General features: G+C 38.9%; 1 protein-coding gene across 1 annotated transcript in view; it reads right to left on the bottom strand.

Annotated features, from left to right (window-relative positions):
* The window catches only part of igsf3 (immunoglobulin superfamily, member 3), a 190,284-nt gene that overhangs the window by 27,704 nt on the left and 136,832 nt on the right, over positions 1 to 25,748 (bottom strand). The window contains exons 5-6 of the mRNA XM_079821612.1: positions 21,095 to 21,502; positions 11,647 to 12,054 (exon numbers count right to left, since the gene is read on the bottom strand). Coding sequence (XP_079677738.1) covers positions 11,647 to 12,054; positions 21,095 to 21,502 — 816 coding nt within the window. The remainder of the gene's footprint in view (positions 1 to 11,646; positions 12,055 to 21,094; positions 21,503 to 25,748) is intronic.

A 25,748-nucleotide genomic window follows, 5' to 3' on the forward strand; every position in this document is an offset into this window, starting at 1 on the left:
TGCCTTGTTTTGAAATCGTCATCACTATGTAAGTCGTTATTTAGGGTTTTTTTGCGCACAAAAACTATTGTCGCCGATTCATAAAGTTATTTTAGAACCACTGTAGTGAGATGGACTTTGTAACGACGTCTTTAGTACCTTTTAAGGGTCTTGAGAGTGAACCGTGCCATTGTGCCAATGGAGGCCTTTCAGAGCCATCAGATTTCAACTAAAATATCTTCATTTCTGTTCCGAAGATGAACGGAGGTCTTACGGGTGTCGAACGACATGAGGGTAAGTAATTAATGACAGAATTTTCATTTTTGGGTGAACTAACCCTTTAAGTAAGTGTTATGTCAATGCGTTGACCTGACAGCCATCACCAGATTAAGTCAATATTCCAATTTGCAAAAATTTGAAATCGCGAAAGCCGAATCGTCACCACCTTTCTCAACTCTAGCGATGGCCCTGGCTGTACTGATAAGAATTTTAGTTATAGAAAAACCATATTAAAAATAATCATGTAATGGAAATTTCTGTTTTCTAAATGTATGTTACTGGTTTAATTGTGAACGATATATTCGTGTGAACAATGAATTCATGTTCAACAACTAATGCAAAGAACCAAGACCCTGCTCTATATTACAGACAGATGCGAAGTCACGATACTGAAAAAACATTTTGTATTGAGAAAATTTGTTTTTATAAAAAAAACGGCCTACATTTGTAATAGTCCAATGACTGTGTGATGTCTTCTTGTTTCTTTTCATCACAAGCTGTGAGGCAGAAATTAAGTGGTGTAGCTGTGGCTCCGGGGTCTGTTCTCATGATGCTGTGAGGAACTCCAGATGTGGGTGCTGAGGTAAGCACATGAGCCGGCCTACATATTAAATATGAATCAAAAGGCTTTAAAGCATAGAAACGAGCAGTCCAATGAGAGGAGATGAACATCTCACTTTTTACTTCCAGATGTAAGACCTTCTCGAGCTTCCTGAGCACAAAAAATATATAACTTCTGTTCCAGACCACGAGGAATGTGTAGTGTTTGTTTTCACTGTGTGAACGAAGCCATTTTTGCAAATCGTATTCATTTATTGCATTTATACTGAGCCACTCTGTTCCTCACATTCACGCGGTGAGAAGGAGCTTTGCCTTATACATATTAAACAGGCACTTCTGGAGACATGATTTAATGTCTCTCAATAATGCATTCAGTCGGTTGCATGATGTTTTCACACATCATTACCTCCACTCCAGTCTCCATTTCTTTCAGAGAATTTTCTCCACGCAACCCGTTTCTCCAAATGTCAGCTCGCAACATTTAGCCAGAAGTATTTAACATTTCGAAAACTAGCACAAACAGATATGAAGATAAAGCAGAGAAAATGAATGTTCTACATTGTTTATGAAGCATATGGCTGCTATGAAATACTTTAGGGAAGTTCTGCGGAGCGACATACTATACTCCATTTAAACTAATTTTAAACGGCATTGTTGCTCATTTTTATTTATTACATGGAATATTTTTACTTAAAGGAAGACTGCAGGAATATTTAAAATGAAGGAAGTTTTTTTTTTTTTTAATTGTGAAACCTATTCAATGACAAGTTACAGGACCTAAAATACAATATATTGCCAAAAGTATTGGGACACTCCAAATCATTGAATTCAGGTGTTCCAAATCACTTCCATGGCCACAGCACCTCAAGCACCTAGGCATGCAGACTGCTTCTACAAACATTTGTGAAAGAATGGGTCGCTCTCAGGAGCTCAGTGAATTCAAGCGTGGTACTGTGATAGGTTGCCACTTGAGCAATAAGTCCATTCCTGAAATTTCCTCACTACTAAATATTCCATGGTCAACTGTTATACCCCTTTTCCACCAAGGCAGTGCTGATGCTAGTTTGGAGCCAGAGCCTAGTTTCAAGGTTCTTTGTGTTTCCACACCCAAAGCACCAGCTCCGAGCCAGGAAAAGTGGTTCTTAAGTAGCACCAAAACATTGCTGGGCTAGAAGTAAGAACCGATTACGTCAGGCGCTGGGGGCGGGGTCAACAAGACGAACACAAACTTGAGATCCGCCATTTTTGAAATAGCAGCTAATCGAGCTAATAGTTTCTGCTCGTTTGTAATCTCTGTCTATACAAATTACGGCAAACTGCATGAATGCGTTGGATTCGCAGTGTTTTCGTTGTGTTTTGATGCCGATGTAGGATCGTAAAACCCTGTGAATCAATAGTAACGCAATGTTTGCATTGTTGATGGAAGGCTTGTTCGCAGCGGTGCTGTTCAGACCGATCGCCGTATGACAACGAGTCCAGCGAGAGCATACGACTCCTTATGCTTTTGATTCACTTATGCGTTGTTTTTTTATATCATACGTGGATCGGTCTGCGCAGCGTCGATGCATCTCGAATAAGCCAGTTCGTGTTCTGTGTTTGTGCTTCCCGCTGCCTCACTGAGAAAGATGAGACGTAAACAGTGACGTAAGACCTGGCTCTGTTGGGGCTCTCAGCCCGTGAAAAAGCAAACGGTTCTTAGAAGGCTCCTCAGTCGAACCAACTATGAACTGGGACTAGCACTGGCTCTGAACTAGCACCCGCTTCATTCTGGTGGAAAAGGGGTATTAATGGCATTATAACAAAGTGGAAGCAATTGGGAACAACAGCAACTCAGCAACAAAGTCGTAGGGCATGTAAAATTACAGAGCGGGGTCAGCGCATGCTGAGGCTCACAGTGCGCAGAAGTCGCCAACTTTCTGCCAATAGCGACAGACCTCCAAACTTTGTGTGGCCTTCAGATTTTCTCAAGAACAGTGTGTAGAGAGCTTCATGAAATGGGTTTCCATGGCCGAGCAGCTGCATCCAAGCCTTAGGTCACCAAGTGCAATGCAAAGCGTCGGATGCTGTGGTGTAAAGCACGGCGCCACTGGACTGTAGAGCAGTGGAGACGTGTTCTCTGGAGTGACGAATAACGCTTCTCTGTCTGGCAATCCAATGGAAGAGTCTGGGTTTGGCGGTTGCCAGGAGAACCGTACTAGCCTGACGGCATTGTGCAGAGTGTAAAGTTTGGTGGAGGGGGAATTATGGTGTTGGGTTGTTTTTCAGGGGTTGGGCTTGGCCCCTTAGTTCCAGTGAAAGGAACCCTTAATGCTTCAGCATACCAAGACATTTTGGACAATTTCATGCTCCCAATTTTGTGGGAACAGTTTGGGGATGGCCCCTTCCTGTTTCAACATGACTGCGCACCAGTGCACAAAGCAAGGTACATACAGATATGGATGAGCGAGTTTGGTCATGAGAGTTTTCTGACGTCAACCCGATAGAACACTTTTGGGATGAATTAGAGCAGAAAAACATCTCCGTCTCGTCCAACCTCAGTGCCTGACCTCACAAATGCGCTTCTAGAAGAATGGTCAACAATTCCCATAAACACACTCCTAAACCTTGTGGGCAACCTTCCCAGAAGAGTTGAAGCTGTTATAGCTGCAAAGGGTGGGCCAACTCCATATTAAACCCTACGGATTAAGAATGGGATGCCATTAAAGTTCATTTGCATGTAAAGGCAGGCGTTCCAAAACTTTTGGTAATATAGTGTAAATACAATCCCAAATGTCAATCTGATATTTCGACGTTGATAAAATAAGTTATATAAATAACACAATGCAGTAAAAGTTTTCATACCTAGGAGGTATTTAAATAAGATATTTAAAGGAAAAAATATTTTATTTTGAAGGTATGGTTCATGGTGAACATTCTGTCATCATTTACTCATCTTTTACTGTATGACTTTCTTTTTTCTGTGAAACATAAAATAAGATTTTAAAGCATGTTATTGTCCATACAGTGAAAACAACACTGAACCCCATTGATTTTCATTGTAAGGACAAAAAAAACAAACACATTTTTTAATGTTCGGAATGACGAGGCTAAATGATGAAAGCTTTTCGATATATAACTTTTTGGTGAACTTTCCCTTTAAAGAGTCTTTCAAGTTCCATGTTTTTTCTTCAACATAAATAACATAACTTTTATATCTCAAACATTAATTTTAAAACTAAACTACAATGTTCTTCCTATTCTTCAAGCATATAAACTCACATCCTTAGTTTTAATCCTGTTGTAGACGTTTGCCAAGTGTATTTTTAAAAACACAGTGACTTCAGAATGTATGTTGTAGAACATAATGTAAAGGTATCTTTAAGTAAATATAACAGATCTTATTTTACTCATAATACTCACGTAACACATAACACACAACTCAAAACTGCTAATTCTCTTCAAAGTTATAGACTACAAACAGAGCACCTGTAAGTAAGTTTAGAGAAGAGGTCTCTCTCTCACCCTTTATATTCTTTGTGTAAAACTTTCCTGCCAATCAAACGCTCCGATGCGTCCTAGCTGAGAGAGACTGGAGAAGCTGTATTCAGAGACAGAAGATGACAGAGACACTCCGGGACTCCATCAGTGCTGTTCTGAAATGTCAATAATGAAGTAAACATCAACAGCAGGGCCGTGTTCATAAAATGTTTGTCGGATACAACTCTATGATGTCAGATCGTCAAATATCCACCAGGACCGTGTTAAGCAATCACAAGTTTTTAACTCGGCACAGCTGCGAAACTGCCTGTCGAAGTTCTTCATGCGGCTGGGGTATAGCTACACAATTTCAAGAACTACACTTTTAAGTTCAAATGGATTTTAAGAAAAATCTCTGTGGAAAGTCACGGGCCATTGCTCAAACGTCTCTGTGTTTGCTTTGCTCTCTAACAGCCCACCATTCAGTGCAATGAACACAGTGAAGCACACACCAGGGAAACTAAACGAGTGCTCAGGATGATAAGTTGATTCCCAAATGCATGCTGAAGGGTCGTGTGGGTGCCGGCTTTCCCCTTGAGAGAGTAAGGTCATGGAGCCAGTGGAGCAAAGAGCTCTGCCTCGCTCTGCATCTTAAACATATGTGCGTGATGCTTGTCTAAACCAAACCGGTAGCACTCAAGGAGTAGTAAGAATTGAGAATCTTACTGGAAAAAAGTAGTGCAACCGTAGAATCGGTTTACACAACAACAGTCCCTGATGTCACTCTGGTTACAATAGTGTGAATAGTGAATAGTGTGTTTACACTAAAAATTCCAAAAAGAAAAAGTGCACTTTAAATACCCGGACGATGAAAAAACTAAGTGTGGAATGTTGGACACTTCATGCACTCAATTGTCACAGCTTCAGACTCTGATGTCGAATGACTAAATGACCTTATACAATTCATACACTACACGGTTGAGTGCATAAGTACATAGTGTATGGTGCATCATTTGGGATAAAACTAGTTGAAAGCACTATATTGTGGGCTCCAGTGTTCCTCTTAGAGATCACTGGTACATCAACTTATAATGAGTGTGGCAGGATGAAAATAATCCAATAAATATAGAAAAAATTGCATCGTGAATTATTTTCAAAAGTAGTCCTTTACAGTATGTTTAGTATGGAAGTAAAACTCAATGACTTGCACAAAGCATTAACTGTCTACACAATCTTCTGCATTCGGTTTAATTCTATCTGATTTGATACTTCCTGTATGATCCTTGTTGGAACGAAACCTTAAGGCAATGCAACTCTGATGTCTCAGCATCAGGTGGAATTTCCTGTCTCGCAGACATCAATGTGTCAGACTGCCCAGCAGGAAGTCAAAGATGGCAAACAAGCTCACAGGAACCTGGAGTCTCGCCCTGCCTGTATATCCACAACAACTCACACTTCACTTTAAAAGGACCTTCAAGTATATCACTTCAGCTTCAGATATCATTTTACTGGAGCTAATAGGTAATGTCACCAAAACTTACAACAATACAGAAAATATTAATTGCTAAAAGAGGCTTCAATAATTCACCCAAAAATGTAAATGTTGTAATTTACTCACCCTCATGTCATTCCAAACCTGTATGACTTTCTTTCATCCGTGGAATATAAAAGGAGAAATTCTGAAGAATTTTACTGGCAAATCTTTTCCATGCTTTCAAGATTTAAAAAGGCCAAATCGTTCTTTTGAGTCAAATGTTTTTTATTGAATCACCCTGATCTAATTCTCCAGAGCAACTCAATGATCCATTTTTAGCTGCTCAATGGAGGGGCATATTCTCAGTTAAGAACGTTATAGAACTTGTTTATCACATGGATTAAAACATTAAAAATATAGGCAGCAGCAGGAATATTAGGCTGCTGTCACTTTAAGACGTGATGCACGGATCCTTTTTCCATCGTTTATCAACGTAAACATGCTAGACGGACGACTTCAATCGTTGCGCTCTGGTCTCGCATATTTTGCAGTGTCTCGCGCATGACACTGCATTCTAAAAATGTAGCGCTCAAGCTAAAAGAAGTTAAACGCACCACTCGACCTCACGCTTTTTTTACTCGTTCCACTGACCTGCATCTCATGCTTTTAACAACTAAAAACGCTTTCTGTATGACCCGGCCCTTACACCTACGTTTCATTTCTCAGCAGTTTACGTAAACTTAAGACATAACCAACTTTACGGGGAAACTCGCCAACTCTGGCATTTCAACAATTTTGTGGGAATGTCTCCATTCAGGCATGAGAGCATGTGAAAGAGAGCTCAATTCAGTATTTGCACACTGTCTGAGATGAGGCTTGCTGGCTGTGTGCGTCGCACAATACTTTTCAAACAGCGGGTTCTGAATTGACTTTTCTTTCACGTCGTTTTGCACTTGAATATTGAAATTGGCAAGGCTTTAAAGGTAGGGTAAGCGATATTTGAAAAACGGTGTTTGAAAGTTGGTCGGACCGGCACAGCCACACAACAACAAACGTGTAGCCAATCAGCATTAGGGGGCGTATGTCAGTGGAGGAGAGAGAATGAGCCAGAGGGAGATTTGAAGAAAGACTGTAGAAAGAGAGATGCCCGAGAGACGAGCTCATAGGAATATCACTGGAAAATAAAGGGTTATGATCAGGAAAGTGATTTAGGACCCACGTTAATACTAGAAAAGCTTTCCAGCGCTGGATAGAGCTAAGCGGGAAGGCCTGAATTCATACGTGGAGGTTGCGTAGTTTCTGCTCCATACGCGAGTAACACTGGTAACACTGTATGTTCATTTTTTGTGCTTCCTTGTCATTCGTTCATCATCTTCACATTATTTTTGTGAAGCATTATTTTGTTGCCCTTCTGTTACGATAACCAGACATCCACTCTTGCATTGCGTGTGTAAGCTAGTGAGAGTTGTTCAGGCTGATGACTGCTAGTGAATGCGCTGTTTACTGTTTAGCATCCTTGTTAGTGACCTTGCATGCCTGCGGGATCGGTGTTCAAGACAGACGCAGGGCGGTTAGGATTACAGAGTGAGCTTTGGAGGAGGAGTAAAGAAGAAAGGGGTGTGTTTGTTTGGGTTGATTTAGAAACTACTTAGAAATATCGCTTACCCCACCTTTAAAACAAATGATACAATTTTGTGATAATGCAGCACTGGCCGGATCGGGCAAGTGACAGTTCCGTCTAATGTTCCGAACGTAGTTTATGGTGGCCCCGGGCCATCAGGCAGTCCTTATTGTCGAGCCCTGTTGTTTATCACATACTGGATTTAGAAAACATTCAATACTTTTATGGTGCTTTTCTGTCCTTAAAAAGCTTGAGAGTTTTTTCCAGGACACGTCCATGGCTTCTAATTGCATGGAAAAGAACAACCAATTAAATTCTCCTTTTGCGTTCCATGGAAGAAATTAATCACACGTTTGTTGTTTGATCCTCCCTAAAAGTTCCCCTGATAGACTTAAGTGATGAGTCAGCTGCAATGAAGATTTTGATTTCAGGAAGTTAAAGTATAATAAGGAGTAAATTGGCAATGATGCTGGCAATACTGTTAATGCTAATGGAACTCATAATGGTGATGATAATAGAATCGATATAAAAATATTTGGATGCATCCAATATTCCAAATGAATGACATTTTATATTGCATTGTTTTTCTGTCTGTATCATTTGAGCCATCTTACATTCAAAAAGGCATAACAAACACAAAAGCAAAATCCTGTTTAGATATGCTTTGTAATACGGGATCCTCAGGCTGAAATGAGCTAGTCTACCTACAAGCAAGTCTCCAGCGGGCTGCACTGATTTGCGTGTTGCCAGAGGGCAGGGAGCAGACCTGCGGGGGAAAGCAGAGCATGTTTCTCCCCCAGGGTTGTCTCACAGCCATTAACTCCTGCCAAGTCCTCGCATTGATTCTTACTAAGGGGCTCAGCTCCACACCGGGTTAGACTCTGCACAACAGTTAGAAACACAACTTGTAATGGAGAGATGAAGGCAATGGTATGAGGTCTCATGCATCCAAACATTAAAACAAACTTTATGGCACGTAGGGTCAAGGTTACAAATAATGTCAACAAAATATACATGTACGCATACACCCACACTTACATGCAAAAAATAAATAGAAAAAAACAAATGTTGATGGTGAGGAACACATCTGCTGGTATACCGACTAGGCTGTAGAGAGACCACGGCTCGACAAAGGACAGACAGGAGCGTGTTTCCATGCCAATGAGCTCTATGGAGATGGTCTGGCTCAGAAATAATATAGTGGCTGGAATGAGGTACCTGTACACTACAGCTCTGCTTCACAAGAAAAAACTGTGTCTTTGTAATGTAAAATTATAACAAATTATTAGAACCTGTAAACAATCAATGAAGGTTACGAAATCTTTACATTTTTTGTTTACTTTTTTGATCATTATAGGTTCTAGAGATAGATGCCGTTCTAAGATAAGTGCCATTACTTTGGTTGATAGGTAAATAAAAAACAAAACAAAAACAAAAACACACAAAAACAGACAAAAAACCCCAACAACAATTATACACTACTGTTCAAAGGTTTGCAGTATGATTGTATGTATGATTTTTTTGTTGAGACATGCATTACATTTATCAAAAGTGACAGTAAAGGTATTCATATTGGTACGAAGCAGAAGACTGGAGAAATGATGTTGAAAACAGTTTTGCTATCACAGGAATAAATTACAGTATCATGTATCTTTAAATATAAAATAGTTACTTTAGTTTTAATTATAATGACAATATTTACAATATTCCTGTTCTTACTGTATTTTTTTTGATCGAATAAAACATAAAAAAAATCTTACAGATCCCAAACTTCTGAATGGTAGTGTAAATAAATAATAAACTGCATAAAATGCTAAAAAAAAACAAAACAATACCAGCCCTTCGACAGTATCTGCAATTCCACACTGAATTTGTGGGTAAAAATATGGGGGGAATCAAATTTTTGTTGAAATATTAGATCTAGGCATTAGCCCTTGCAGTTTAAAAGCAGCATAACTTTCTGCTGTATGTTATTAATACCGACTTAAATGAGAAACACATTTTTATTTACAATAATAATGCATCTTTTTTTTAAATAAAGGAGTGTGTTCATTAACATGTATTAGTCTTTTCTGTGCAATTCATATTTTGGGAATAGGGAAATTTAATTGGTATTGGCATCAACTACTGAAATATTGGTATTGTGACAACTCAGGAGGCTGGGTATATGAAAGAGGGCTAAAAACAGTTTATCTTTGTGTATATTATGAATGTTGGTTCATTATTGGCACCGGCACGACACTCTGTATTGATCAATCTGACCAAATGCTGACATTGTGGGGACCAAATATCCCCACACTACAATAAAACCTGAAATCACCACGTTGTGGGTACCAGGCAGTACACTGAGTATACACTGATTACAGGCATAACATTATGACCTAATATTCCTAATATTGTGTTGGTCCCCATTTGTTGCCAAAATAGCCCTGACCCGTCGAGGCATGGACTCCACTAGACCCCTGAAGGTGTGCTGTGGTCTCTGGCAACAAGATGTTAGCAGCAGATGTAAGATGCGAGGTGGGGCCTCCATGGATCGGACATCCTACAGATGCTCGATTGGATTAAAATCTGGGAAATTTGGAGGCCAAGTCAACACTTCAAACTCATTGTTGTGCTCCTCAAACCATTCCTGAACCATTTTTGCTTTGTGGCAGGGCGCATTATCCTGCTGAAAGAGGCCACAGCCACCAGGGAATACCGTTTCCATGAAAGGGTGTAAATGGTCTGCAACAATGCTAAGGTAGGTGGTACATGTCAAAGTAACATCCACATGGATGGCAGGACCCAAGGTTTCCCAGGAGAACATTGCCTAAAGCATCACACTGATGTTCATGTGCCCACTGTTGGCACTTTCGGTGGTGGACAGGGGTCAGCATGGGCACCCTGGCTGGTCTGCGGCTATGCAACCTCATTCGTAACAAACTGCAATGCACTGTGTATTCTGACACCTTTCTATCAGAACCAGCAATAACTATTTAATAACCATTAAATAACCATTTAATAACTATCTAATAACTATCTATTAACTATGCAGCAATTTGAGCTACAGTAGTAGCTCAAGTATCAAACAGACCAGCCATCGCTCCCCACGTGCATCAATGAGCCTTGGCCACCCATGACCCTGTCGCTGGTTTCACCACTGTTCCTTCCTTGGACCACTTTTGATAGATACTGACCACTGCAGACGGGAACACCCCACAAGAGCTGCAGTTTTGGAGATGCTCTGACCCAGTCGTCTAGCCATCACAATTTGGCCCTTGTCAAACTCGCTCAAATCCGTACGCTTGACCATTTTTCCTGCTTCTAACACATCAACTTTGGAGACAAAATGTTCACTTGCTGCCTAATATATCCCACCCATTAACAGGTGTCGTGATGAAGAGATAATCAGTGTTATTCACTAATATATATATAGTGTTATAATGTTATGCCTGATCTGTGTATATAATATATATATATATATATATATATATATATATATATATATATATATATATATATATATATATATATATATATATATAATATTTATCATATGTAATAAATCATATGCTATCATTAGCTCAGTATAAAACAGCAGAAGTCAATGGAAAGTTCCACCATGATAGAAAAACAAACGTGTGTGTGAGGTCAATGAGGAGGTCTTCCTTTTGGGAGTGACATTGTTCTGTCCGGGGACTGAAATCCAGAGGGACTAAATTTAATGAGCTCCAATTTTTACTCTAATGACCCACCCCACCATTCATATTCTTCTCTTCTAATCGCTTTCTCTGGTGTGGAGGATATTAACAACCTCTTCCTCATGCACTCCAGGCCATTAGGAGGGCCTGCCTCAGCTGCACACACACGCCAGTCATCTCAATTACTCTTATGAGCACACAGAGGCCAATATCTCAGGAAAAACACACATGCACACATGACAAGAGAGGGTGGAAGACTAGTGGAAGACTAGTGAGGGTGGAAGTTGTGAAACTAGGCCAGACTACAACACGGTGCATTATCAGTGAAATCTTTATTTCTGTAGTGACAGTAAAGTGTGAGTTGTCATCTGTGCTTCTATAACTCTTATGCTAATTTTGGAGGACGGGGAGTGACTCCAGCAGGCTGCCATGAACATGTTTCAAAGTTACAAACCTAAACCCTAAAGGGTGTCAGTGGAACTTATCTGTAATTTAGTGGCTTCAGAACAGTCATGGTTGTTTCTTGCCCTCTGTCAAGCAGTCAGGTAGCCTAAATGCACCTTTCCTGCGACGGAAGGTGTTTTTAGACTCACCAGGCTGCAGAACACTGATGCCCAGCGGGTTGGAGGTGCGGTTGGCCACCGTGCTCCAGGTGCCATCGTAATTCCTCCGATAAAGCAAGGCAGCACATTGGTACGTCCCGGCCTCCTTGCGCCCAGCTCGGGTGATGCTGAGACGGAAGTTGGTGTTAGTGGGTGTACGATCCACAGTGGTACGCGTGCCAAGGCCCAGCAGCTGGTCGCCCCACTGCAGAGTGCCGTCCCGTGTGAACGTCACCAAATCTCGGAACTCTCCGTCACCCTCAGCTGGCTGGAAGCGCCACGTGACCGCAGCAGGAACGTTGGGATTGTGCCGTGGCTTCACGATGCACTGTAGGTCAAACGAGTCACCAAACGTCACGCTGGGCGTACGAGAGGAGGCCGACACAAAGAAGAAAGATTCTGAAACAAGAACAAAAAAAAGAATTCATATTCACCACAATGCATTAACACAGAATTCAATTCATGCGGTGATAAGCATGTATATCAACTCATCAAATCTGAGAGTCAAAACTGAGAGTCAGAACTATGCTCTTATGATATTCGTTTCTAGTCTTTTGTATTGTTTTTTAAAGTGTAATACAATTAAAAACTGGTTTTGCACGTATGTAAGACTTAGTTATTTGTTATTTTATTTATCTTTTTTTTAAAAATATCCCAAACCTGGGCCCGCGGGCCAAAGTTGAGTGACCTTTGATTTTGTACATCATGCAATGAGGGGAAAAATATAGCCTAGGAAAAAAACAAACAAACATGCCATTGTGCCGGCAATCACGGCAATTTATATGCACAATATTATTAACGTGGGCAGTTCAAAATTGTAAAAAAATTATCTGATAATGAAAGGGCATTATGTAATTTAATAATCGTTTATCTTTTAATCTTTTATGCCATCTCCACATACACGTGCGCTGCCGCAACAAACATAGAGCATGTGAGTTTAAAGGAAACAAATGCACTCATTAAATTAAGAAAATAAACCCAACAAAATAAACCCTCCCTGACTGGGTTAATACTGAACTGAAATTCTCGTTTTTCAGTGCAATCAATAAATAAAATGCAAGATGGCACCAGTTGCGTTTGTTTGAAACAAGACACATCATTGCTATGGACAGCAGTGAATATGTCCAAAGTCCCTTTAAGGCAAGTCATTAGTTGTTCATTTAATTATCATGCTTAATTTTAAGATGGTTGTTATTCCCTTACTAATAATAGACATTGACAGATGAAATACAAATCTACTTTGCATATTATAAATCCTAATATATTTGTGAATTAATTTAAACGTTCATTTAGTTTCTTAAATGTTCAAGATTCTTTTCTTTTTATTTCATTTTTCTTAAAATGACAGTTGGTGTTTAAAAAGTAACTAAACAACATTAAAAAGTTTCATTGTATAATAAAACTGGTAATGAAACTAGATTAATTTAAGCAGATTGCTTAATGTTTTAAAATTATGAAATCATAAATAAGGGGAACCAAGGTTAACCACTTTTTAAAAATGTATTATAACTATAATTATTATTATAATAGTTTGATACAATGGAACTTTTACTTTTGGCCCACAGACCTCAATTTTGATTTTTGGCCCTTAGTTATAAAAATGTTGGGCACCGCTGATCTATTTAAAACATTTACATTAATCAACATAAGACTTAGCAGAGAGGCACATTTTCCCATCAGATGATGTTATTCAGCAGAAAAAGAAAGAAAATAATACAACAATACAGATAAAATGCATATAAAAGTGAAATTAAATAAAATTAAATTAAGTAGCACATATAATGCACTATGAATGATGAATCATCTTTTGTTTTGTGTTCATCAAGTATAATTATTGTTATTATTATCATCATACATTTTCAATTACCATTACAAACCATTTTTAACTGAATTGACTAAATGCATTTACTATGATGTAGGGTTTTGGGCATAGCGCCAACCCCTAACTCAGTGCTTTATTTAAAATAAATACATGCTACAGTGCTTGTTTTTTTTTATATATATATATGCCACTGCAATATGATTGCAATGTTCTTTAAGTACTTATTCTCTCCTGTGGATCTCCTATGTTTGCTTGAATGTAAATCTGAGGTCTGCTTTCCCTCTAGGCCCAAGCCTGTCACACAAGTAAACATGATGAGAGAAATGTGGGTGACTTAATTGTGAATTCACAACTGATACTGATGAGTCTGTGAATCTGCTAATGGGCATATAGACAACAAGACTATTCCCTGGTTTATTGCTACTGGCACCCTTCAGCAGCAATTTACATCTGCATTGCTCATACTATACAGAATCACAGGAAAAATAAACTTGTTACACGGGAATGCCCTGGCTGTTTTGTCTTTCCATTTGAAGAGGCAGCAAATTTCTCCATGAGATTTCTTGAACCCGAATAGTTTTCCCTGTGGAAGGGTAAAGCGTCATTTGGCCACTTCTGAGTGTTTGCGCTTGATATGGATGACAGCAGCTGGAGGCCATACGGAGACGGATACAGCGAGATCCATTCCTAGCCTACCTGCCAGTGCCCTAATGATGCCACGCTGCTGGGCTGTAACAGAGGGCAGGTTAACGCAACACCCGCCGGGCACGAGCTTTGCCCAGATCTCAGCAGTACCACACGGGGCTCTGGCAAAGTTGAGGAAGTGAATTTCATTTGGAGAGCCTCTGTGTCCTTCAATTATGCAAACAATATATTAAAGGAACTGGGCAGTAAAGTTAGATGTCTACATTATCAGACTACTCAGCCTGCATGCTAATAAGCCTCAAAGACTTCCTGGGAGAAATCCCAGAGTTCAGACGATCACTGGGCTGAGAAAGGCTAGCAGGAGTTTGTTCTGTTTGGGCTGAAAGCTTGAGATCGGCAGAGTTAATAACATTTGGACAAGGTGACCTGTAACACACCATCTCAATCCTGTGGGCAGCAATGGAGGAAAGCAGCCAAAAGAAGATTACACACACATCCCCTGTTTATTGAGCACATGCAAACTAATCCTGCAAAAAAAAAAAAAAAAAGTTTAAATGAGCTCACTTTTGCTCCGATATTGAAAAACAAATAAGGATTCTTGGTGGACTTGTAGCAGTGTTTTCTGCAGCTAAAACTATACAGCACTACAGCATAAGTAATCATATTTTCTCATGAGAGTTGCGGGATTGAAGTCGGAATTGAATGTGATCAGATACAAAGATTGTGTACCATGAAATAATGCCAAGAAAACACATCTTTCTATTGTGTCGTTTTAGCTGTACTAAAAACAAACATTAAGCGCGACTTGCGTGATCTAATTCAAGAAAAGCACAAACTCAAGAGTTATTGTCTGAATCAATCTGAGGAATCCTTCATCAAATTAATCAACGAATCAATTCACTTTCAGTCACTAGGAATGGGCGACACCACTTATATTCTTTCTGATCTGATGACGTGCCATTTAATGCCGTTATTGATCCTAACACTGATACGTCTATCAAATGGAGCTATTTTGTGATTTCTGGCAATAAAATGGGTAATGGTTGTTATATCAAACAATACAAAAACTCATTATCCTATAATAAATGTCATATTTAGCTTGATTGTTATTTAATGGACTGAAATAACTCCAGATGAAGCTAGATGAGGTTTTCTCTGTCATTACCTCAAGTAAGCACCTATTTGTTTAAACGTACTCCTGTTCAGATGAGCATGAGGAGAAATAGTTACTTAATATTCTAAACAAACATTTTTTACTTGAAAGCTTATGATACACAATATTAACCATTTTAAACACTATTATATCTTAAGGGTTAGTTCACCCAAAAATAAAATTCTGTCAACTTTTACTCACCCTCATGTCGTTCCAACCCCGTTTGACTTTATTTCTTCAGTGGAACGTAAAAGATGATATTCTTTCAGCAATGGTCAACAAAACTGTTTGGTTACCAACATTCTTCAAAATATCTTCTTTTAGGTTCCACAGAACAAAGAAAGTCATGTTCGGAACGACATGAGGTCGAGTAAAATTTGACAGACATCTCTTTAAAACAGTAACATTTATTACTAAAATAGTACAAACAAAATTAACAAAGTTTATTGGATGATCAGATGTGGAAAGAAGTGTGGAGAAATGAACAGAAAAGATTCTGAAAAATATAGGACAGGCTTGAGCAACTGTGACGTATAGATCTCCAAAGAACGGCCGAGCGTTTGCAAGGAGTGATCAGAGAGGGAAACAAAGAGAGGGAGGCAGATAGAGACCGTTTTTAAAAGGCATATGTTTCATGTCTTGACGGATTCCAGTGCTTTAGTCTCTTGTAAACACATGATCAGAAAGTGCTTCCTATTCATCCTGCGTTTGACTGCAGACAGCAGGGAGCCATGATCAATGCCATCTTCTCTAGAGTGCGGGGCTATAGGACACATGCTGAGAGTCATTCTTTATGGACACACTAACACAAGAGCTTTCACATACACAGCCTCTTTCACATTCCAGTATTTTCCCCACTGTTACTTTGTGCGATCCACTGTACAGTTTTTAATATCTAATCAATGATCACAGGAACAATCACGGCACCTGAAGAAGTGGGCGAAAGAGCAGCATGAGCGAGCCCAGGCAGAGCCAGACAGCAAGAGCTATAGTCTGCTTGATTATTCCAGACACACAGACATGCTCAGAAAAACATGTGGCATACACCCACCCTCACGCACAGTGGGAATAGAGATTTCAAATCTAGAAGACTGACACAAGGGGAGGCTTCAGTCGGCCTCTGGATGCCTTTTCATGTCAAGAATCAGCCCTCTACAACTGGCTGTTACATTGGTCACAGCAGTTTCTTCTCTTGGCTGTTAAACTGTTTATAACACACACATATATATATAATCCAAATTCTTAATTTCTGTACACAAGCATTATTATTACAATTTTATGGTTCATAATAAGGTGAACTAATTGCAAGCGAAGGGTTGCTGCTGGAAATATGAGGTCCATTCAGGGCCCATTCCACAAGCCATGATGGATGTGATCATGATGGAAAGTAGGGAACAGTCAGGAACTCACAGGGCCTTCTAATTATTCTAAATGTGGTGTGTAGACAAACAAATTAAATATAGAAGAGCATATAGAAGATTAGAAGAGCAATTTTTTTTCACCTCTCTCTAGAGTGCTGTTCTATCCAAATTATGTGTTTGGATTATCTGTCATAGTTTTGGTTTGATTGGTCATGGGATCTATGTAACCATGTGACTCCTTAAATTAAGATGGCTCCTGCTCTAATAAAAAAAAAAATTCCTTGGTAGAGTGTACAGACATATTTGAAGCGCTCTTCTATCATGAAACTTAAGGGTTTGGGTAAATGTTTTAAAAAGTTTAAAAACATTTTTTTTAAGTCGCTTATGCTCATCAAGGTCGCATTTACAGGTATTTGATACAGTAAAAATAGTAATATTCTTAAGAATTGATTACAAATCTAAATAAGAGTTTTCCATTTTAACACATTTTAAAATGCATATTATTCCTGTGATGGCAAAGCTGAATTTCTTGTCTTCAGGGTCACATTCCTTCAGTAATCATTCTAATATGCTAATTTGGTGCCCAAGAAGCAATAATCATCATGCTGGATTCTTTGATAAATAGAAATTAAAGTATTTTGAAGTATTTTGTAAAATTATAAATGCCTTAACTGTCAGTTTTGATCAATTTAACGCATCGTTGCAGAATAAAAATATGAATTTCTTGCAACGAAATAAAGAAACTTAAAACAACGATCTGAAAAAGTGCAATTTCTAAAGACACTACAATGGTTGTAATATGACAAACACTCAACGGCATCTTTTTAAAAATTATAATTCAACACAATGCAAAGTAGCATGAGTAAATTAGCAAATGGAGGTCAATGAAATGAATAAACATTGAACTGATTTCAACAAAATAATGACTGTTTACTATTGTCTTTTTAAAGTTGCTTTACAGCAGAATTGAATTCTCTTTGCATCGAATCGTCATGGTGCTCACGTGAACAGTATCGGCTGCCGTACAACTCGAAAGCGATGCACTATTCACAACGTAAACTGCGTAGGAGACAGACAGACTTTGTTGAAAGTTATTTTTGTTTGTTTTTGCACACAAAATGCATTCTCGTTGCTCACATGAAAACATGGAATCACATGAACTATTTCACTACCTTTCTGGGCCTTGAAAGTGTTAATTACATAGCTGTCTATGGAGGGGTCAGAGAGCTCTTGAATTTCATCAAAAATATCTTCATTTGTGTTCCGAAGATGAACGAAGGTCTTACGGGTTTGGAACGATTGAGGGTGAGTAATTAATGACAGAATTTTCATTTTTGGGTGAACTAACCCTTTAAAGCTCTATTAAATAAAGGTGACCTGACTTGACTAGTGTGACCGTCTCTTAACCCCAAACGTTTGAATGGTAGTGGATATGAAAATATACATCTGCATTTTATGATTTAGGAAGACAATACAGTTAAGTCCACAGTCTCAAACACAGCTATACAATCAGTGACTCAAAGTAGGTGTCACAGATGAGTTACCGTCATCTAATCTTTCTCTATTTTTGGACTTTTGTTTGTTAATCATAAAAAGTTTGCAAACTAATATCTCACTTAATCATCTAAAATGGTGTGCTCACTAGCAGATTAAATACCATTCAATCCAAAAAAATATATATTTATCCTTCATCCAATTCACATGCTGGGAGCTCTAACTACTTTCGTAGCAATAATAATAAAAAAAAGTCACTTGTGGCAGAACGCGTGTCTGGGCTCACCTCTGGGTGTCATGTGTCACCCAGCCAAACGATTCCAGCGCTACAGGGTGGCCTGCAGCCAGTCAGCACCCACACCACTGCCAGACACTAATGAGCATGTTAAGACTCTCTCAGCAGAATAACACCACAAACTGGGCCCTGCTTCACACCCCATCCTAAATCCTTCATCCATAAAGTAACCCAGAGTCAATGCAGGAAAACGCAACACTGCTATTTTTACTCACCACCACCAACATGCCTGTCACAGAGCAAGAGCAAGGGACAAAAACACTGTCTAAGCCCACATGGTGTGACTATCACATGATCACGTGCACATTCTACTTAAACAAAGTGACTCCTGCAATACACCTGGAGAAGTCTGAACTTTCAATAAAAGGCAAAGCAGCTGACATGAAGAGAGTCACGCTGCTACTCTTTGAGCTTCAAATCAAAAGAGGAGCTGATGAAACACTTCAACAAAGCTGATCCAGACAGCAGAGGAAGTAAAAATGATCAATGTCATCGCAGAGGAGGAGTATAGATATAAATAATTAAGAGGAATAAATAAAAAAAAGCTGTGTCTTTGTCATCTCATCAAAGCTTTGATATGCAGCATACATTGAGACTAGATGCTGGATAATATTCCCCACATTAAAACTGCTTTCAGGGTTCTTCGACAAATGACTTTCCCAATCCTTTGTGATTACCACATACACGGTACAATTTTTAAAATACATTTTACAGATTGTTTTTTATTTTTATTTATTTTTAAAAAGTGATGGTTAATTTTTTTTATTTTATATAGAAATTTTTTATATTTTGTTAATTTCCTTTAATAAACTTTTCCAAACTTAATTAATAAAACTATAATTTATTAAAAATTATCCAAACATTCTCTTTCACAAAGTTTGTGACAATCAGACAATGTGTAATTTTTGTGCTTTATAGCACTAAATGGCATTGCAAAAATAATAATAATTTGAAATTATTTAGACTCTTTGGGCTCCTGAGAATCAGCAAACATCCAGGGCGGGATGGAGGATGACTTAAAAGTAATTAAATGAATTATTATTACAAAATATGAATGTATTTTAAAAATCGAAAAAAGACAAATACACATAGCACCTTTAAAAGGTGAAATGTGGAAATAAAATTAAAAAAAGACCATTTCCAAATGAGGTTTTCCAAACATTCCTATCATCCCATCTATCCCTGTTCTCCCCCACAGGCAGCTTCACAACAAACATACGGCATTATAAATTGTTATGCAGGGCTGCGCCAAAAAAAAGCAAAATTTTACCGCTTTCTTGAGAAAGACAATCTATAAACTACTGACTTACAGATGTTTCTGCAAACTAAGTTGGAATAGTAGAAAGTATTTTTTAAAAAAGTTACACACGTCACCTTCAAAGCAGGAGACATATTGTATGTTATCAAGAACTGATCAAGTATCTTTTCTAAAAACCACTCACTGTAACGCAACACATGCTATGTCACACAATGTGTTTATTTAGAGCATCTGCCAGCTTGCTATCCAGTAATTTTTTCCTTTCTGCCGCGTGGAAGCATGTACGTGTGTATGTGTTCTCATTACACACACAGTTAAAGAGCAGACTGGGAAGTCACGGCTATTGATTGTGATGGAAAGCTGACAGCGTGTTCCACTGCGCTACATAAACAGGATGCTATGTAAGCATGATCATGAGTGTGCTATCGACTTCATATATAGGGGATCCAGCTTTACAGCGCACTCTAACACTCACTCTACAACACTTGAGTAAGTACATTTTCCTGTCACTGTGTGAGCTCAAGTGTGAGTTTGCATATGCTTGTTTGTATGAAGCAGAAAACAACAGAATATTTATGATGTCATAAATATGACGTGTTGCTGACAGTAAAAATACACTGCAATACTGAGTGCAAATAGTAATAACTGAGTACAAATATACTATATATGCAAATAGAGTGTCAGAAATGTACTTTTTAGATATATTTGTCCCCTGGTGTTTATATATACAGTTAAACCAAAATGTATTCAGACACCTTCAACATTTTCTCACATTATCATAGTTTATTTGCTACAGTTTAGAAAATGGTAATAAAATATGACAAGAACATATTCATCTTGATAATGTTAGATAACTTTGATAGAAAGGTATGTAATGTACACAATTAGATAATACCAATTTAGGCCAAACAATTACCAAGCAATGCTTAATTTTGTTCAGTATGTGGTGTAAAAGGTCACATTAGCAATTAAAGAAAAAACACTTAAGCAAAATATGGTCAGGTCAAAGTTTCTGAATAATATTAGTCCCATTTTTTTTATCAATTGTATTGGTAGTCCACTGTATGAAGAAATTTTGGGCATAATATGTCACAGTTTACTTTATTTTGCTATCCAGACCACATATATGAACTATAGTGTTCTGCAACCACTAGTAAAAAAAAATATATCTGATGTCTGAATAATTTTTGGTTTGACTGTAGCATGATTTAAAATAAATGTTCTGCTTTAAATCTATCCATTTATCTATTTAATATCTTTTTAAGATCTACTTTAGGAGCCATTACTCCAGTCTTCGGAGCCACATTGAAAACATTGTGCTGTTGTATTTTTGTGGTAACCGTTATATATATTTTTTTCAGGTAAATATTTAAAATCTTTCTTTCTTCTCAAACCATGTATGTGGTCTTACCAACTGATTTTACTGTGACGGGCTTGATGGCAGATTCGTCTCCAATCTGCTGCCAAATCCAGTCAGGTGCAGTACCACTCTGGGACCACTCGGCGGCACTGCATCTGTACTGGCCCTCATCTGTGGGGAAGGCATTATACAGGAACAGGGTGAACGTGTCAGGCCGAACCCGCTCCACCCGGACCTCTCCATAGCTGCTGCGATCCCTAAAAGTGGGCCCAGGAGTGACCGTGCCCTCACGATCCACAAAAGCCACGTTCACAGCAGGACCTGCCCCTTCCTTATCCGTCCACTCCCACGTCACTGACAGGGGACCCAGAGTGTTGCTAACAATGCAGGTCAGCTGGATGGTCTCCCCCTCCATAATCTCGGAAGAGTTACTGTATAACGACACAGTGATGTTACTTCCTATGAGAGACAGAGAAACAAGTGGAAATGAGTGGAAATGAGACATTGTTCTTTGGAAACATGACACTAGTGCTAGTTTATCATGATAATTAAAGTACATTTACATGATGTATGAGTAAAAAGCGTACTCATGAAAAGCGGTGCAAGAAATAACTCCACAAATTCACATTGGGTGAAAATTGAAAGCACCTTTAAAGGGATAATGAAAATTCTGTCACCATTTACTCACCCTCAAGTTGTTCCAAACCTGTATAAATGTCTTTATGTTGAACACAAAAGAAGATATTTTTAAGAATGTGTGTAACCAAGCAGATCCAAGCAACCATTGAATACCATAGTATTTTTGGTTACAAATATTCTTCAAAATATCTTCTTTGTGTTCAACATAAAGACATTTATACAGGTTTGGAACAACTTGAGGATGAGTAAATGATGAGAGAATTTGAATTTTTGGGTGAAATATCTCTTAAAAGTCCCCCTGAAGGCAATAATTGTACCCTTTAAAACTCATCTTTGATAATCGAGATGACTATATTGCCAAAAGTTTTGGGACACCTGCCTTTACATGCACATGAACTTGAATGACATTCCATTCTTAATCCGTAGGGTTTAATATGGAGTTGGCCCACCCTTTGCAGCTATAACAGCTTCAACTCTTCTGGGAAGGCTTTCCACAAGGTTTAGGAGTGTGTTTATGGGAATGTTTGACCATTCTTCTAGAAGCGCATTTGTGAGGTCAGGCTCTGATTTTGGACGGTAATTCTTGGCTAGCAGTCTCTGCTCTAATTCATCCCAAAGGTGTTCTATCAGGTTGAGGTCAGGACTCAGGCCAGTCAATTTCCTCCACACCAAAGTCGCTCATCCATGTCTTTATGGACCTTGCTTTGTGCACTGGTGCGCAGTCATGTTGAAACAGGAAGGGGCCACCCCCAAACTGTTCCCACAAAGTTGGGAGCATGAAATTGTCCAAAATGTCTTGGTATGCTGAAGCATTAAGAGTTCATTTCACTGGAACTAAGGGGCCAAGCCCAACCCCTGAAAAACAACCCCACACCATAATCCCCCCTCCACCAAACTTTACACTTGGCACAATGCCGTCAGGCAAGTACCATTCTCCTGGCAACCACCAAACCCAGACTCGTCCATTGGATTGCCAGACAGAGAAGCGTTATTCGTCACTCCAGAGAACACGTCTCCACTGCTCTAGAGTCCAGTGGCGGTGTGCTTTACACCACTGCATCCAACGCTTTGCATTGCACTTGGTGATGTAAGGCTTGGATGGAGCTGCTCGGTCATGGAAACCCATTGCATGAAGCTCTCTACGCACTGTTCTTGAGCTAATCTGAAGGCCACACAAAGTTTGGAGGTCTGTCGCTATTGACTACAGAAAGGTGTTGACTTCTGCCCACTGTGCGCCTCAGCATGCGCTGACCCTGTTCTGTGACTTTACGTGGCTTACCACTTCGTGGCTGAGTTGCTGTTCCCAATAGCTTTTACTTTGTTATAATACCACGAACAGTTGACCGTGGAATATTTAGTAGTGAGAAAATTTCACAAATGGACTTATTGCACAGGTGGCAACCTATATGGTACCACTCTTGAATTCACTGAGCTCTTGAGAGCGACCCATTCTTTCACAAATGATTGTAGAAGCAGCCTCCATGCCTAGGGGTTTGATTTTATACACCTTTGGACATGGAAGTGATTGGAACATCTGAATTCAATAATAATAATAATTTGTTACATTTATATAGCGCTTTTTTAGGCACTCAAAGCACTTAACATTGAAGGGAGGAATCTCCTCAACCACCACCAATGTGGGGCAGGCATATATCAATTATTTGGAGAGGTGTCCCAACAATTTTGGCAATAGTGTATTTAAATATTTTTCCTAGGAAAATAATTTTTTCATGCCTTAAAATAGCTTGAATATAACTCTATGCCCTTGCTTCATTTAGTATTTGCAGAACCATGAATATAGCCCCGCCTCCAATCAATCACACAAGCTCGGACTACCTGATCCACTCGGTTAACTGTAGTAAACACTACACAATGGCAAGTGGAGATATCGGTTTAATTCAGCCAAATATGTTTGAACCAGAAACTGATTCAGAAGAAAACATTATACATCAAATTATATGGGGTCGTCTTCAAGTCGATGTATCAAAATGGTAAAGCATATTATGTATTGCTCTCTAGAACGTCAGACATATAACAGTAAATTATATGATTAGCCTTTGGCTTGACTACATTATTAAACAGCTAATAATGTGTTGCTAATGTTGCTAATCTAATGTAGAAAGCAGGTTACCAATACATTTCAATAACACATCAAATTAGCAATACATTTGGATCATCTTCTTAGATTCTTTAGCTCCAGAGAATCTAATGCACATTCTAGAGCAATATGTTGAGGTGCTGCCTTTACTAATGAGGCAACAGGTTCATTTTAACCGAAAGGTCAGGCTTCCAAACCTACAGCAACCATTTTCAGCCTTTCAGTTCCTCTCATTAATTTACCTATTAATGGTCTGTTTTCTCATCCTGTACAGTCTCTATAGTTTAGATGGACTGAAGATGGATGCTGACAATACCTGAAGCAAAAACACATAGTTCCAGGTCTCCACCAGGCTCCTTGAGTTCTGAACACTTTAAGCGGTTTTCTATTTATATTTTGAAATGTAATTTATTTCTGTGATGCACATTACGATGTACAGAAGTAATTTGCAATGGTTTATGGGAGTAGGCAGTCAGGACTATGGGTAGTGCAGTTCTTTAATTTAAAGAATTATTTTTGATTGAAGTTGAAAGTGGCTTCTACAGAACATAGAATCATTCAACAACCTTTGAGCTCATGTAAGGTTTGAAACGTTTATACATAATCACTAAAATGAATATGCGAATGGCATCTTTTTTCAGTATCTTTCTGTAGCTCTGTACAGAAGACCAGCAGGACTTTTGGGGCAGTTTTCTCATCAAGAGGTCTCGAGCCTGAGAGATCTCGTAAGTACGAGAGTAGATCAAAGCCTTTGTAGACATCGCCAGAGTTCTCGACAGGGATTTCACACCACCACATCCCTATAAAAGCAGCGTGTGATAAAACAAAAATAGGACTTTAAAGAGACAAAGTTTGCACCCGTCCCATGGGTCATCCGAGGCTCCCTTCAGAAAGAGGCTGTAGCAGAACTTCTTGATAAGAAAACCACCATGACCAATCGGGCAACGAACACAAGAGGCTTTGATTTTATACATAACAAAAGAGAAACATCTGGGGATGAAACCTCTTCAATTCCTAATGTGCTCCTTTTCTCAGAGGACATGAAATAAGAAGTTAACACAATGGTCAGCTGGAGTATGGCTGTACCGTCGCCCAACCTAGTCTCTCAGTCTCGTATATTTTCTGAAAGACCTACTTTCTGAAAGACTAGTTGGTGTGGCCTTGAGCAGGAGAGAGAGAGAGAGAGAGAGAGAGAGAGCGCATGTGGGTGAACTCTGTGTTGTCTCGATTCCATGCTGCAGCTATCAATCTAATGCTCTAATAACCCTGCAAATATTGAACATGGTCTTCTGCAGGGGCAATGCTCACACAAACCTCTCCATGGGTCTTTTCCCTTTTTCCATTCACACCAAAGACGATAACTATAACGATAGCTATGCTAGCATCCACACACCTACAGATGATAACAAACTTTTTTATTATAAGCACGTGCTGCAGTTATGTCATATGCCACTTTAAATGCTTGAGCTCTTAATGCTTGAGCTTTAAAGGCCCACTGAAATCAAAATAAAGTTTTTTAGCTTTTAGTGTGATTATCTTAGCCTTAAGGTTATGCATAAGCTGGTGTGTGTGACAAAATTTGCATTTAGGAGATATAAGCATTCAAACTTACAGTCTCTCACTTCCGTTAAAACGAATCACAGATTTTGATGACATCATTGCAGACTTCACCTTCTCATCAAATCTTCTGTCCAATCAAATGCGCTCTAGAATCTGAAGTCCCGCCCCTGCATTATAAATAGACCCTGAACTGCGTCTGAAAACGGTCAGTTGTTCACGCATTTACTATTTTCTACATGGTGAACGGCACATAGCGCACTATATGTGATAGGAAACGATTCAGACAGTGTAAATATGTTTTCAATTGAAGGGAATGAAGTCTGGGTTCACAATAGTGAAGGGTCAAGGGTCAAGCCAAACATCACTTGTCTCTTCATCAGACACATATCCTTCAAGAATGATATTAAA

The sequence above is a fragment of the Gobio gobio genome (genome assembly GCF_949357685.1).
Source record: "Gobio gobio genome assembly, chromosome: 7".
Taxonomy (NCBI): Eukaryota; Metazoa; Chordata; class Actinopteri; order Cypriniformes; family Gobionidae; genus Gobio; species Gobio gobio.